Source organism: Ursus maritimus, unplaced genomic scaffold, assembly GCF_017311325.1.
Source record: "Ursus maritimus isolate PB19 unplaced genomic scaffold, ASM1731132v1 scaffold_11, whole genome shotgun sequence".
Lineage (NCBI taxonomy): Eukaryota > Metazoa > Chordata > Mammalia > Carnivora > Ursidae > Ursus > Ursus maritimus.
Genome location: NW_024423453.1, coordinates 17828027 through 17844103, shown reverse-complemented (window position 1 = coordinate 17844103; position 16077 = coordinate 17828027). Strand labels below are relative to the sequence as shown.

Sequence of the window (16077 nt, the reverse complement as noted above, 5' to 3'; positions counted from 1 at the left end):
ACAAAACAATAAAGATAGCACATTTTCTACTTTCTCAGCTGACGATACATTTACCTTGCCAGCAGAAATTTGGAATCTAAAGAACCCAGGTCCAGGTGAGTGCAAACAACTGGCCTGTCTAGTTCAGCAGTAACCGCCTATAGTCAGGCCCTCTAAGGCAGTTTACCTGGTTCTACAGTCTGACCTCGACTATGGACTTTTTCCCCTATAGTGGCCCCTGTAGGTCATCCAACTGTCCAGGAAGGCAGGAGCCTGAGACCGAATCATGACTGCTTTGAACCTCCATCTGGTGGAGGCCATGTCCTTTTCATGAGGCGCATGGGAATGTCGCCCTATACCCCTACTATTTTTTATTTTTACAATATTCTTCCCAGTCCTTTCCTTGCTTCTCTCAGTCCCAGACAGAAAGTAAAAGCATCACGGGAATTTAATGGATTGAAAGAGAACCCGGACGACTGAAGAATAGGATGGGTCCGGAGTGGTCTTTCGGAAAAAGGGGTTTGAGGGAGAGGCAAGGGGCAATTCTCCCAACTCAACTGCCCTTCCTAGAAGCGGATATGGCCCCCAAAGCCAGCGAGTCCCTCCTGCCTGGAAGACAAAGAAAGGCTCAGGGCCGAGTGGTGACGGGGTGGGTGGGGGCAGCGACTCGCGTGAGCTCGAGGACGTGAGAACGCAGCCCCCGCCCCTTTCTCCGCCCCCTCCGAGAGGCGGGGCCCCTAGGCCACCCCCAGAAAGGTTCCCCAGCGACGCGGGAAGCGGAGTCCAGACGCCCGCACACGCCCAGGCACGGGCGGCGTGGGCCGGCGCAGTGGGGGGAGTGGGGGGGCAAGGGGAGGAGCCGACGGGCGAAGAAAGGCCGAGCGGTCGGGTGGGGGCGGGGCCTGGGCCTGGGGGCGGGGCCGCGGAGTGGGGCGGGGCGGAGCCGGCCGAGTCCCGGGCTGCCTGAGACAGACAGTCACTGCCCTGACGGCGGCGGCGGCGGCGGCGGCGGCGGCGGCGGTTGGCCGGTGGGGGCTGGGAGGAGTACGACCGAGGCTGCTGGGGCAGCTGGAACTGGCAGTTGCCGGGGGCCAACGGGAGGATCTGGAGCTGAGAGCGAGCCCCAGGCCGGGCGGAGGAGGCGGCTGCATTTGGGAGTCTGGGGAGCGCTGGCGGCCGCGGATTCTCAGAGGAGCAAGTGTCTGAGGCTTAGAGTCCGCAGCGGCGGCGGCCACGGCGGCGGCTGGGGCCGAGGTAACCGAGGGGCGGCAGCGGGGGTAGAAGCGAGGCTCCTCCTCAGGTCCGAAGCTCGGGGGCTGTGGCTGGGCTCGACCCTGACTCACCCATCCACCCTTTCCAGTCGCCGGCCCCAGACCGACTTCTCCCCACGTTCCGCCGTGGGCCGGGCGGGGGCGGGAGCGGCGCGTGTGGTGGGGGCGCAGAGCTGGGCACCAACAGGGGGGCGACCCCTCATCTGGGATTGGCAAGGACGTCGGGCACCCCCTCCCCCTTCAAAAGACACACCCCAAAATCTCGGGGCGGGGCGGGGTGTTGGGGCGTTCCCAGCCTTCTGGAAGGGAAGACCTCAGCGTAGAAGCTGCACCTCGGTCCGTGGCCTCTCCGAGGTGGCCCCCCTGTGGCTCCTGGAGGCTGCTCAAACGGAAGGTGGTTCCCGTCTCTGGGAATCCCGGAGTTCCTTTTGTCTATCAGCTCAAACTAGAGGCCAGAACTGTAGGCAAACACCCACCAGCCCCGAAGCACTCTACTCCTTATCCCTTTTCTGTCTCGGAAGGAATTCTCCCCGGCAGCCTTTTCTCCGGCCACAGTAGTAGATTCCATTCCTCACCCCCAGCCGAAACCTTTTATCTTTAGCGCAGAGGAAGGAAGAATTCACATTGTACTTGTGTTTAGATTTATCATTCAAGATCATCCTGATCCTCCCCTCAAATTTTTTTTAACCCATTCCCACTCAGCCACAACCCTGGAAATCATCCCCTAGATTTTGCGAACTATCAACAAAGAAGTGTGACTTGTCGAGTAAACAGAGTCCTTGACTGGCTGGACTGTGCAGTTTAATAGAGCTTCCTTTAACTGGCGCTGTTCTACCAAGCTAGTCCGAAAGACCTTTTTGGCTACAGTTAAGGATGTTCCTGTGTGTGCATAAAGCCTTTTTTTTTTCTTTCTACACAAAGTTTTTTTGAAAAAAAACCTGGGGTAACTTGATTAAAAGGTAGCTGTTTGGGAAGCATAGCCATAGAGAAAGTAAAATACAGAAAGGAAAATGTAATTATGATTCTGGGGGTAATTGTCCAACTTTTTGAAAGTGCCAAAGATGAAGTGTATGGATTTTTTTAAAAGTATATGCATTTTTGAGATGATTTTAACTGGCAAATTGTATCCTTTGTAAGCTTTTAAGTAAACCCACTCTTAACATAATATTTTGCACTGAGATATTGTTGTTTTATTTTAGTTACTTGTGGAAATTGTTGATTTGCCAGATATCTTGAACCTAGAAACCTGTGAACAGGTTCATTAAGAACCCACTCTCATGAAAATGCATTTTATGAATGCTTTGGATTAAGAAGGTGTTAACAGTGGCCTGTCATTTCTGCCACATAAAAGACCATAATCTGAAACAGTTCCCTCCCTGGCAATTGCCCAGATGCCTGAAACTGGCAAGGTCTGGTACTTTGAGTGACTATGCTTCAATAAGAAATATAAAGCTACCTATCTATTGTATACATGTAATCTCTTTGATGGCATTAACTATAATGGACATCTTTTCTGCATCTAATTTTCAGATACAGAATTAACACTTCGAATCTGGAGAAGCATTTTGTACAAATTGAAAGATTGGGCGTTCTCTTTAGTTTTCCAGATGTATTATCTCATCTGCACACTTGAAACATCCACAATCACATAAACTCCAAGATATAACCATGGAGTTATGTGACCCATCAAGATTTAGGGAAAGTATTGTCACGCTTTGGAACCAGGCAATTTTCCACCAGTTCGACAATTAAACTAATATATTCTCTGCCAATAATCAAGAGTAAAGAGCCAAATAAAGTCATGCACATTCTATTGGCAAATGGCATCTGTGGCTGTTGAGTTTTACTGTAACTCGTTACTGTATCATTCAAAGTCAACTTAATTTGCAAGTTATGTCCTAATGGATGTAAAGACCTGTGTTGATGTATCCAGGATCTAGCAAATGTTGAAGATAAGGAACCTATTATGACTAATCCTTGGGAAGAGAAAGTCTGCAAAATGGCTCAAACGAGTTTACTGCAGGGGAAGCAGTTTTACTGTAGGGAGTGGGTTTTCCACAAGCTTCAGCATTGCCTCCAGGAGAAAACTAACTGCTGCAATAGTGCTGTCAACACACCATCCCTTGTAATGAATTCTGGGAATAATGCTAGTGTTGTCTCTGGAAAAGGAGCTGCCTGGGGTGTGTTGTTGGTAGGAGGGCCTGGCAGTGGCAAGACAGCCCTATGTACTGAGCTGTTGTGGCCAAGTTCACCTACAAGCTTGCAGAGAGGTTTACATCGCCAGGCTTTGGCCTTTCATTTCTGCAAAGCACAGGACTCTGATACTTTGTGTGTTGGAGGGTTTATTAGAAGTCTAGTTGCCCAGATCTGCCGCAGTGGACTACTCCAAGGATATGAGGATAAGCTAAGGGATCCAGCAGTCCAAAGCCTCTTACAGCCTGGAGAATGTGAAAGGAACCCAGCTGAAGCATTTAAAAGGTAACAATAAGAATGCCATGATGTTCTGGTTTCTAAGCAAAAATTAACGTGTTTGTTTTCTAGATATATAGATATAGATTTTTTTTAGTTTTTTTGTCTGTTTTTTAAATTTTGTGGGGTACCTGTACTACTTCTGTACATATGGGGACAATCTGTAGTTGTAAATACATATGTTTACTTTGAGTATCGAAGGAAACAAAATTTAAGCTTTGTGTTGCACAGGATATGGATTAAAAGTATGTCTTTTATCTTGTTTAATAACAGAATGTGAAGCACTGCAGAAACTTAATTTTTTTTCAAACTTATGGCAATTGTTTATTTACTTTTCGAATGTTATCTATAACTGGTAAGGGATATTTATTATGGTAGAGAAAACCACTTAGCTGCCTGGAAAATAGACTACATTTTCAGGGAGGGGAAACTATATATGGTGCTGAATTTAAAGGAACTCTCAGCATAGAATCTACTATCTTTTTTGTTTATAGTATTACTATTTTCTCTAAGTAAGACAAGTTCATTTTGGAAGAGATCGTTGGCTATTGAGAATCTGAAGAAAATCTGTGTTTTTGGAATTATTTCCCTATCAAGTAAACAAAAAGTTAGGTGGTACTTTTAAATATGGATATTTATAAAATAATGAAAATCTGGCATAATGTTAGTCTTTTAGTGAGCAGTATGAAAAACAACTTTTTCCTAACCTCAGTTAAAGGTTTTTCCATTGGTAAATGAATTGGTCTAAGAGCAAGTGAGCAAAGAAAACGTGATTCCCTGAAAATAATTTTTTGCGTATCACCCCTCTGCCCATTGTAAAAGAAGCAAGCAAATTGTTATTTTTGTACCTGCTTATTGCCTCACTGCTGCTTCAGTTACTCATGTTGCATATACTTTTATCCCTACATAGTAAGTAGTTCTTAGCAGGCGAAAGTTTTTTCCCAAAGTTGCGGGTATACTGTGCGGTGGAGATTAGCATACGTGTATGTATGTGTGACTGTATTTCTGTTTCTCTGTGTGTCTCTAGGAGTCATTTAAGCAGGATTTGAATTGCTATGAAAGGAGTGATGTTTGTTTTTATGTTGTCCTCATATCTAATGGTATGAAACATTAATTTTTAAGTGATTTGAAAATACTAATAATATAGCAAACACTGTGTCAGTATTCTAAATGATTTACAAATACTAATTATTTTCATAGCAATCCTGTGAAATAGATACTATTATTATTGCCATTTCATGGATGAGGAGACCGAGGCACAGAAAGCCTAAGTAACTTGTCCAAGGTTAAAGGCTAGTAAGTGGCAGAGCTGGGATTTGAAGTATGTGTGTATGTATACAGGTTTATAATCATAGAAATTCTTGGAAGGGCTTGAGGGGGAGAGTAGATTAGAAGTTTGTGGAGGACAGGGGTGTGTGTCACAGCTGTGATTTGAGAGTAGGTTTCAGATTACCCCTGTAAGTGATAAAGTAGTAGTCCGGAATGATCTTTATGGCTAGTGGTATAGAATTCAAACATGGGATGGGTATATTAAAGTCACCCAAAGGGATGTGTCTTTGAGAGGTGTGATATTATTGCAGAGTTTTTAATGTATAAGTGCAGTCCAGTAAAACTCAGGGCAAATCTGTTATCTTTTGCTGTTAGCCACCAACATCAGGGTTAAAGCTATTTGATCATTTTTAAATAACAAGTAAATCTGTTAGGTGATACTGGTGCACAAATATGAAATACCAGGTTCAGTGGAATCACTGTGTATGAAATCAATAATATCTTTACTATGTAAGTTTCTACTTTTTAAGAGACTTAAAGTCTCTGTACATAAACAACTCTTTTCCTATTGACTTCCTACTTTTTCTGAAGATCCTATCATGAGTTGAAGAGCTGAATTTTCATTTTTTATAATTTCATTTCTTGTAAGTTATTTGGATTTAACACCTTAGGAAATCAGTTTCAAAGAATTTAGCTAACTAAGTTGAACTTAGTCCAACTAAATTACAATGTATTTTCTTAGAGTTTATATGTAAATTTCATCTTTAAATATTTAAAATCATGTTTGATAACTGTATTTTTGCTATATTCTGATTTCAAGCATATCTTTCTGTATGGTATCATAGATTTTTCTGAAAAAAGGTCTTTCTGCTCAGATGGTCCTTCTATTTTTTTTTTTACCTGTGTGAATTTTAGTTATTAACTAATTGAAGGGAAATAAGAAGCAATTAGAGCTATATGTAAATACCACACCAGTCCTGATTTTCTGACTGACGAAAGGAACTAATCACTTTGTATTCCCAAAATGTACTATGATAGAGGAAGCATAGTCTTCGTATGTGGAACATTTTGGTGCTTTTAATTTCCTCCTGGATCTTTCAAAACCCTGGGTCACTTTCTTTCTTCATCATTAAAGTAATTAATCATTAAGTAAATTAGGTAACTCTAGTATTATAACAGCTGTTTCTGATAATTCATAGAGTACATTTCCTCTAAGACTGTGAAGCTCTAATATAACCATAGTCAAAGGCAAATATGAGAATACAATTCATAGTTAAAGAGAAATACTTTTGCATAGTCTATGGCACTAGATGATCTAAGCCTTTACTTTTGGACAGAGAGTCAAGATTTTATTTTAGGTTTATTGGTGATTGGTTTGTTAATTAAGTCCTTCAGAGGATTTTAATAAGAATCTATTTTATTTAGGCAGGGAGAAATGTAATTCAACAGGTAGGCAATCATTGTTTTCAAGAAGTTATAATATTTTAAAGGAGACAGATAAAAGCTTATTATAACATGGTGGGAGATGAAATACAAGCAAGTAAAAATATTTTTACTTTTGAAAAAAATCCAAAACCAGTTTTGTATTGTTACTTTTTTAGCATCTAACACTTGATAATATTGATAGTTTCATATATTCACGTGTGAAACAATTTAATAGTATTGGAAAATTGATAAAAATCTTAGTTCTTCACAGATCCGCAAAGTTGGGGAAATTGCAGAGAAGCAATTCAGTATTGAATGCATCTTTTTTTTTTTTAATAATGATTTTTTATTATATTATGTTAGTCACCATACAGTACATCCCCGGTTTCCGATGTAAGGCTCGATGATTCATTAGTTGTGTATAACACCCAGTGCACCATGCAATACGTGCCCTCCTTACTACCCATCACCAGCCTATCCCAATCCCCCACCCCCCTCCCCTCTGTAGCCCTCAGTTTGTTTCTCATAGTCCATAGTCTCTCATGTTTCATTCCCCCTTCTGATTACCCCCCCTTTCTTTATCCTTTTCTTCCCCTACTGATCATTCTAGTTCTTATGTTCCATAGATGAGAGAAATCATATGATAGTTGTCTTTCTCTGCTTGACTTATTTCACTTAGCATTATCTCCTCCAGTGCCGTCCATGTTGTAGCAAATGTTGAGAACTCGTTCTTTCTGATAGCTGAGTAATATTCCATTGTATATATGGACCACAACTTCTTAATCCAGTCATCTGTTGAAGGGCATCTCGGCTCCTTCCACGATTTAGCTATTGTGGACATTGCTGCTATGAACATTGGGGTGCATATGGCCCTTCTCTTCACTACGTCTGTATCTTTGGGGTAAACACCCAGTAGTGCAATGGCTGGATCATAGGGTAGCTCAATTTTTAACTTTTTAAGGGACCTCCACACGGTTTTCCAGAGTAGCTGTACCAACTTGCATTCCCACCAACAATGTAGGAGGGATCCCCTTTCTCCACATCCTCTCCAACAATTGTTGTTTCTTGCCTTGTCTATTTTTGCCATTCTAACTGGCGTAAGGTGGTATCTCAGTGTGGTTTTGATTTGAATTTCCTTGATGGCTAATGATTTTGAACATTTTTTCATGTGTCTGTTAGCCGTTTGTATGTCTTCATTGGAAAAGTGTCTGTTCATATCTTCTGGCCATTTTTTGATTTGTTTATTTGTTTCTCGTGTATTGAGTTTGAGAAGTTCTTTGTAGATCTTGGATACCAGTCCTTTATCTGTAGTGTCATTTGCAAATATATTCTCCCATTCCGTGGGCTGCCTCTTAGTTTTTCTGACTGTTTCCTTGGATGTGCAGAAACTTTTAATCTTGATGAAGTCCCATAAATTCATTTTATCTTTTGTTTCTCTTGCCTTTGGGGATGTATCATGAAAAAGATTGCTTTGGCCGATGTCGTAGAGGTTGCTGCCTATGTTCTCCTCTAGAATTTTGATGGTTTCCTGTCTCACATCGAGGTCTTTCATCCATTTGGAGTTTATTTTTGTGTATGGTGTGAGATAGTGGTCAAGTTTCATTCTTTTGCATGTAGCTGTCCAATTTTCCCAGCACCATTTATTGAAGAGACTGTCTTTTTCCCACCGGATGTTTTTTCCTGCTTTATCAAATATTAGTTGCCCAAAGAGCTGAGGGTCCATTTCTGGGCTCTCTATTCTGTTCCATTGGTCTATGTGTCTGTGTTTGTGCCAGTACCATGCTGTCTTTGTGATCACAGCTTTGTAGTACAGCTCGAAATCTGGCATTGTGATGCCCCCAGCTTTGTTTTTTCTTTTCAACAGTTCCTTGGAGATTCGGGGCCTTTTCTGGTTCCATACAAATTTAAGGACTATTTGTTCCAGTTCTTTGAAAAATGTCCTCGGTATTTTGATCGGGATAGCATTGAAAGTGTAGATTGCTCTGGGTAGCATGGACATTTTAACTATGTTAATTCTTCCGATCCATGAGCATGGAATATCTTTCCATCTTTTTATGTCTTCCTCAATGTCTTTCAAGAGTGATTTATAGTTTCTAGAATATAGGTCCTTTACGTCTCTGGTTAAGTTAATTCCAAGGTAACCTATGGTTTTTGGTGCTATTGATACTCTATATGGAAAACCCAAAAGAAGCCACTCCCAAACTATTAGAAGTTATAGAGCAATTCAGTAACGTGGCGGGATACAAAATCAATGCTCAGAAATCAGTTGCATTTCTGTACACGAATAATGAGACCGAAGAAAGAGAAATTAGGGAATCCATCCCAGTATTGAATGCATCTTATACCCTTTTCTTCAGTTTACTTCCTAATTTTTTCCCTAGTATTTATCTTCAATGATACTATATATAATATGTAATACCACAAAAAAACTTCTTACATCAAGTTATACACCTACGTGGTAACTTGTTAATTACTGGTCTTTTTTCTATATGATAATAAAAATAAGAGGAACATTATTTTAATCTCGTTAAATGTTGCTACTTTCTTTCCTTTCTGACATGATATACTATCTTGAGTTTTAGATGCAGTTGTCACAAAATTTCTTTTGACATTGATTCATTCTTATAGCAATATTTGAGAGTCTTTAGTGTTTTAAGCACAGTTCAGCTGAAGATATTTATTGAGAGCCTTCTCTGTGTTAGAGTTCCGCTGTAGATAAATCAGTGAATAGAACAGACAAAATGCCCTGCCTTCATGAAGCTTAAGTTCTTACAATAGTATTTATCTTATTTCTATAAAGATAAATAATATTTGGGGTAAATACTTGTTATAGTGTCCATGCAACACATGAATGTTTTAACACTGGTTGGAAAGAATTACATGATCTGCTAAAGAGAATGATTAATGAAGACCCATTAATTTCTTTTTTTCCCTTTTTCATTTTTCTCTCTTAATTCGTTAAGTTGCAAAACTATTGTTACTGTGTTTAGTTTTTTTTTTTTTTTCTCATTTCTGTTGATGGAACTAAGTTGATGACAATTACGTCTTTACTTGAGAATTAGAGGCTGATTTGTTTTGCCTTTTCCCCTTCAGGCTCTTATTGCAAAACTTTGTATATTTTGTGTATTTTCTAGAGTTAGTGTTAGAGTTTCCTGGTAGTCATAAAACTGTAAAACGAATCCCAGTTATTTTTGACAGAAGTGTCAAGGTATGTAAGTGAGGGAATCTGAGGAGGAGTGTAGTAGTTTCAGATCCTGTGACTGGGTTAGAAGCACAACTGAACATGGTTATTTCATTCAACCAGAAACTCCTTTCTGAACCTTATTGTCATGGTCCTTGAACCCAAGGATGTTCTTGGAGATTTAGATGGATGTGGTGCTGGGAAATAAAATTTTTGTTCCTGGTAGATACCATTCTCTAATTTTTATTTCTAGTTAACAATCGCAGGACCAGGTATGAGTTTTCTATGCGTGATATCAATTTTCCTTATAAAAAGATTTTGTTCTGTGTAATGTGAAAATGGAATAAAATTGTGAAGAAGAATTAGGATGATGACTAAACTTTCAGAGTTTAGCAAGAAACTGTGTTAGTTGTGAGATGCTTGTTAGAAAAGGATTGGAAGCCAGAAGACCAAGACATTTGTTTTTTATGTCAGATAGGAATCCTCAAATGGTTGAATCTTTTTTCTAGTCTTTTTATTTCCTTCTCCTTGAACATTTATAATTTTTCACTTGTATCTCTTCAGATTTTTAGCTTCTGTCGTAGTTATTTATGCATATCTCTTATGTTATCTCCTCTATTAGGCATATGCTTCTTCATGACATTATTCATGACTGATTAATTTTTTATATTTACCATAGTGCTTTTCTACAGCAGTTTGCATATAGTAAGTGCTAAATGATTATCATTTGAATGAATGAATAATGCTACTTACCTATCTAGAATATGTTTGAACCTAATTGAAAGGCAGCTGAAGTTCTTGCATAAGAAAGGGAATTGAAATGTTATATTATTTAGGTCACTTTTCAGTGCAGACCAGACTGATACAGTGATTATTAATTTATTAACCTGCTGTGTCTGCTCTTTAGCATGTATGAATATGGCATCAGTCCAGATAGTTTTAAGTGGCCAGATGTCTATCTTCTGTCTTAACTGCCTCCAAGTATTTTTGGCATACTCAACAAAGGGACCAAGAACAGAATGAGAGTGGAATGTGTGCTTCCCTCTTACCCTCAGTTTTGGGGGCATTTTCAAGGCAAAATATTCCCTTCCATTATCTGTCTTGTATAACTAATACTACTTAAAATGACTGACATTATGTATTCTTAGATATTATCAGATTAAAAGATCTTGTAAAGTATCTTTGCTGTTCACATTTTAAATAAAATAAATGGATTAATATAATTTTCATAATCAAAATTCTGTATTTCTTTTAATCTAAGTCATTTTTCACTGAATTGTCTGTTGTTTCCAATTTTTAACCATGTTATTTTTACTTTAAAATGGACTTCATTTATTGAGACTCCCCCATCTTTCCCTTCCTAAAACCTTTTCTTTCCACCCTTGATGGGTTCTTTCTCTTTTATATTTCATATCTAAGAGCTGCTACCTTTGGTTCTCGTTCCTGGTACTCCTTATCATTTGCTGAACCATTCCTCTGCCTTTAATCACTTCTGCTCTAATGACATAACATATTTTTCCATATTTATACTGTTTAATTTCAGTCGCATTTTTAGTTCTGCTTGGCGGTTCTTTCATTTTCTTCTTAATAAGTCAGATTTTTTTTTAAACCAGAGAGAGTAAAGTTATGCCTTACGAGTAGAATATTTTTTACCCAATCTGGGAAATTTCACCCACACATCCAGATTTTTAGTTTTTCTTGAAAAAAAAAATGGAAATTTGACAATATTAGATTCTCATTCTTTTGAATCGGTAATCTGGTAGAACTGAGTTAGCTGCTCTCTTTAGATGGGGTCTCCCCACCCTAATTTGATCCAGTTCCCCCAACTCTGTTATTCTCTTCTAAGACCATTTCATTTGTTTATATATCCAGTGTGGCTCCTGCTAGCATTTTCAAACATGAACATGTTTTCTATTCCTCTAAAAAAAATTTTTTTTTTAAATTTCCCACCAAATCTTCATATCATCTCGAATTTGTATAGGCAAATACTACTTTTACCTATGACCTCATTTTTTAATTTACTGATGTTTGACTTCAATATACACATATTCACAGAAAGCTTATTTATGTAGTGTAGTTCCTGAACTCATTGCTCACTCTATCTTAGCCTTAGATGATATATTCTAGAACTTTTTTCATTATTTGTAATTTCTTCCTTTCAGAATCCCCTCACTATGTTTTTTGGTCACCCTCCATGTGTTCTGTGAGTGTTTACCCAACAAATCTTACTTAGTTCTTCTCTCTTTATACCTACTCCTTCAATAATTTTATTTACTTATGGCTACCAATGCTCTTTATACCTACTCCTTCAATAATTTTATTTACTTATGGCTACCAATGCTCATATCTAATATGATAGCAATGAAATCTGCATCAACAGCCTTTGTCCTCACTCTGATCAACATGCATCTTTTCACTGGAGTGTTCTTCACTAATCTTTCTGTCTTTTTCAAATCAGCATCTCTTTCAGCATTTCTATTCATTGGCTCATTCATTTATTTCTGAAACAACATTCTGCACCTGCTGGGTGCCAGAAATGCGCTTAGTGTCAGGGCTAGAGCTGTGAGCCAAACAGGACACTGGGTTATGGGGGGGGGGGGGGGGGAGTACATTGAACAAATAATCACAAAAATAAATGTAAAAATGCAACTTAAGTGCCAAGATGGAAGAATACAGGATGAAAGCATATAATATGAAATTCGATCATTATCTGGAATTTTGGGAAAACAGACTCTTTAAGTTGTTTAATTCTTATTTCTTAGACTCTTTCTACTTAAAAGTGTGATCTTAAGATCAACATTATTGGCATCTCTTGGAAGTTATTAGAAATGCAGAATTTCAGGTCTTTTGAATCTGAATCTGCCTTTTAACCCATTTCCTAAGTGAATCCTGTGCACATTGAAAGTTAAAAAGCACTGCCCTCAGCTTGTTTCTAGAGATTTCTTTGATTATTTTCTATTAGTTAGTTCTAAGGTATTTAATCATTTTCTTAGAATGTTTCTTAAATCTTTTATCCTAATCTCTTCTAAGACCATTTCATTTGTTTATATATCCAGCGTGGCTCCTGTTAGCATTTTCAAACATGAACATGTTTTCTATTCCTCTAAAAAAAAAATTTTGTTTAATTTCCCACCAAATCTCCATATCATCTCGAATTTTCATTTATTCATTTACTCCTAGTTGATCTATTAATTTTAGCCTCTATATTCTAATTCATTTTGTTCATAGTTGGCCAATTAACCATAGTAAAACTGCTTTCTTTGGGTCATTTCTCTGAGATTGTGATAACCTGTACAGCAAATTCAAATTTCTTTGCTTACCTTTAGATAAAGTTCTTGATAATTTCATTCTGTTCATCTAAAGTATGTATCATGTTTCCAAAAGAAGTTTGGACGAGCGCACAAGCTCATTTGTTGTTTCAAGAAACATTTTAAGCGTATAAGAGTGTTAAAGTGGGTAAGAGATGTAAAAAGTAGAAATATTCCTGTTTTTCTCAGTGTTTAGTAAGAACTTCACATATACATAATAAGGATATGTTTTTTGTTAGTTATGTATGTTGCAGATTTTTTTTAGTTTTGGTTTGGGTTTTTTTGTTTCTGTTTTTGTTTTTTTTTTGCTTCACTTTGTTTTTAGCACTTTTGATGTTTTAAAAAAAATTTATGAAATAAAATGGGTTCCATATGGTAAAGTGGTTTGATTTTATGAACTAAAATAAGTAAATACTTTTCTGCCCTTAAAAATACCTTTTAAGGGGTGCCTGACTGGGTTGGTCAGTAGAGCATGTGACTCTTGTTCTCAGGGTTGTGAATTAAAGTCCCATGCTGGGCACAGAGCTTACATTAAAAAAAAAATACATATTTGAAGTATATTTTGATTGGTTGCCTATTTACCCTACAGTTGTTGTAGTTATGTCTTTGACCATACTATATATAATTGTCTTAAATTTTAACTCAACTTCTCTCTTTCATGTTATTCTAATCTCAGAAATATTTTTTAAAAATTTTATTTATTTGAGAGAGAGAGTGTGAGAGAGGGCACAAGTGGGGAAGTGAGGGAGAGGTAGGCTTCCCTCAAGCAGGGAGCCTGATGTGGGGCTGGATCCCAAGACCCCAGGATCATGACCTGACTCGAAGGCAGATGCTTAACTGACTGAGCCATGCAGGTGTCCCTCTAATCCCAGATATAGTCTGATGTTATTTTTTTCTACTATACACATGCATAGTTAAATATAGTCATTGGTAATAAAATAGAATTTTAAGTGCTCACGTAATTGCTTAAAGAAAAATAAGTATTAATTAAGAGAACTAATTATATCTTACTTGTTATCTAGAAGAAAGATTTGGAGCTTTCTAGAAGCTGCTGACCTTTTACAATTATGACTCATGATTTGAATACATAGAGACTGTGATAGATTGGGGCGCCTGGGTGGCTCAGTCGGTTAAGCATTTGCCTGCGGCGTAGGTCATGATCCCAGGTCCTGGGATCCAGCCCCCATTCGGGTTCTCTGCTCAGCGGGGAGCCTGCTTCTTCCTTTCCCTCTGCCTGCCTCTTCCCCTGATTATGCTCTATCAAATAAATAAAAATCTTTAAAAAAATAAATTGTGATAGATTGAATTATTTGTTTTTGATCTTCATCTTTCTATGTATTCTTGGTCTTTGCCGTATGATATTGCAGATCCTACTAGAGGAGAAATATACTTCTCTGAGTTTTTCCATTTGGCTCAACCATGTGATTAGTTTTGGCCAGTGGGATGTCTGTAGACATGATCCAAACAGAGGCTTAATATGTGCATGAGTAGTTGGGCTAATCCTCTTTGCTTCTGTTATCACCATGAGAAGGACATGTCGTGGCTAGCTTTTTGGTTCAGAGAGGATGAGAAAGGTGTGGAACCAATAATATACCACTATTGTAAAAAGAGCTAATGATAAAAAAGCCAAGGAAATAATATTTCATATAGGAAATCCATAATTTTCACCAAAAATTTTAAAATCATCAATTCCTCAATTCCATTCAACCCCTACACTCAATCCATTAACTACTTTTGTTTTATTTCAGTGATAAAATACCTTCACTTCTCTGCAGCCGCATTTCTGCTACTTCTATTCTTTCTTGTGTAGATTCCTGCACTGGCCTCCCAGCGTGGTCTTCTTGTTGCTATTTTGTTTGTCCCTCTTATCTTCACAAAGCAGAGTATCAGATCATATTACTTACCTGCTTAAAATCTGCCAATAGCTTCTCACTACCTTTAGAATAAAATCTAAGCTTTACATGGTCCTGTCTTTGCCTAGCCTTTGACCTCAGCTTGTACTACTTTCGTCTCTGTTCATTGCTCTTTATCCACATCATTACCCTTACTCTATTTTGAAGCAGGTCCAGTTCCAGCCTGCGGATTTTTATATGACTGCTTGCTCTGGTATCACTTGGATGCCAGCTTTACTGTTCTCTCCTCAGAGAGCCTTTCCTCTCCATTAGTCTTTACGAAGTCTCCCCACTCAGTCAGTGTCTTAAATCAGATCATCCCACTTTGTTTTCTTTATTTTTTAATTTTCAGTGTCTATCATGATCTGAAATTATTTTGGGCATTTGTTTACTTTGACTTTATGCCTACCTACTGGAATGAGCAGACAACGTGCCTGTCTTGTTCCCTTTCTTTCTCCAGGGCATAGACTATAGTAGAGACTCAGTAATTATTCCTTGAATTGAGGAATAATTATATTTTAACTTAAAACATTATAAATTTGCTCACATTGATAATTTGTGTTGCTCTAGCCACATTCAGTTTTGAAATAGTACATGTTTTTCTGTGGAGCAATTTATATATAGAGATTGTATAGTTTAGATGACAAGGATCCATTTGAACCAGTATTTTTTATTTTATTTTATTTTATTTTATTTTATTTTATTTTATTTTATTTTATTTTATTTTATTTTATTTTATTTTTTTTTTTAAAGATTTTATTTATTTGACAGAGATAGAGACAGCCAGCGAGAGAGGGAACACAAGCAGGGGGAGTGGGAGAGGAAGAAGCAGGCTCATAGCGGAGGAGCCTGATGTGGGGCTCGATTCCATAATGCCGGGATCACGCCCTGAGCCAAAGGCAGACGCTTAACCGCTGTGCCACCCAGGCGCCCCAGTATTTTTTATTTTATTTGTAGTTTCTTATAATGCATGTTGAAATTGGTTTTTATAAAATGGAAGGCTCTTTAACAACATCAGTTTGCTGTTATATGATGTGAATCATGAGGCCACCTTTTCCTGCTCTGCCATAAATCCCTAGCTTCATCTGTGTTTCATAGTTTCATTCTTATAAATCTTTCTGAGATTATCATTTAAAATTCATATTCATTAGAAAGGAGAAAAAAAGTTTTGTAGCCTAAATCTCAATTATTATGTTTATTAATAGCTAATTTAGAGAGAGAAGCAGCTTGCAAATGCTGTACTTCACAGGAATTGAAGCATAAAAATGGCACCAAGTACAGGA

At 38.2% G+C, this 16077-nt stretch overlaps 1 protein-coding gene across 1 annotated transcript in view; it reads left to right on the top strand.

The window, feature by feature from the left end:
* The first annotated feature begins 936 nt into the window (after positions 1-936).
* The window catches only part of ANKRD50 (ankyrin repeat domain 50), a 36204-nt gene continuing 21063 nt past the window's right edge, over positions 937-16077 (top strand). Inside the window, exons 1-2 of the mRNA XM_040626291.1 lie at positions 937-1233; positions 2781-3728. Of these exons, the coding sequence (XP_040482225.1) occupies positions 3217-3728 (512 nt within the window). The 5' untranslated portion in view covers positions 937-1233; positions 2781-3216. The remainder of the gene's footprint in view (positions 1234-2780; positions 3729-16077) is intronic.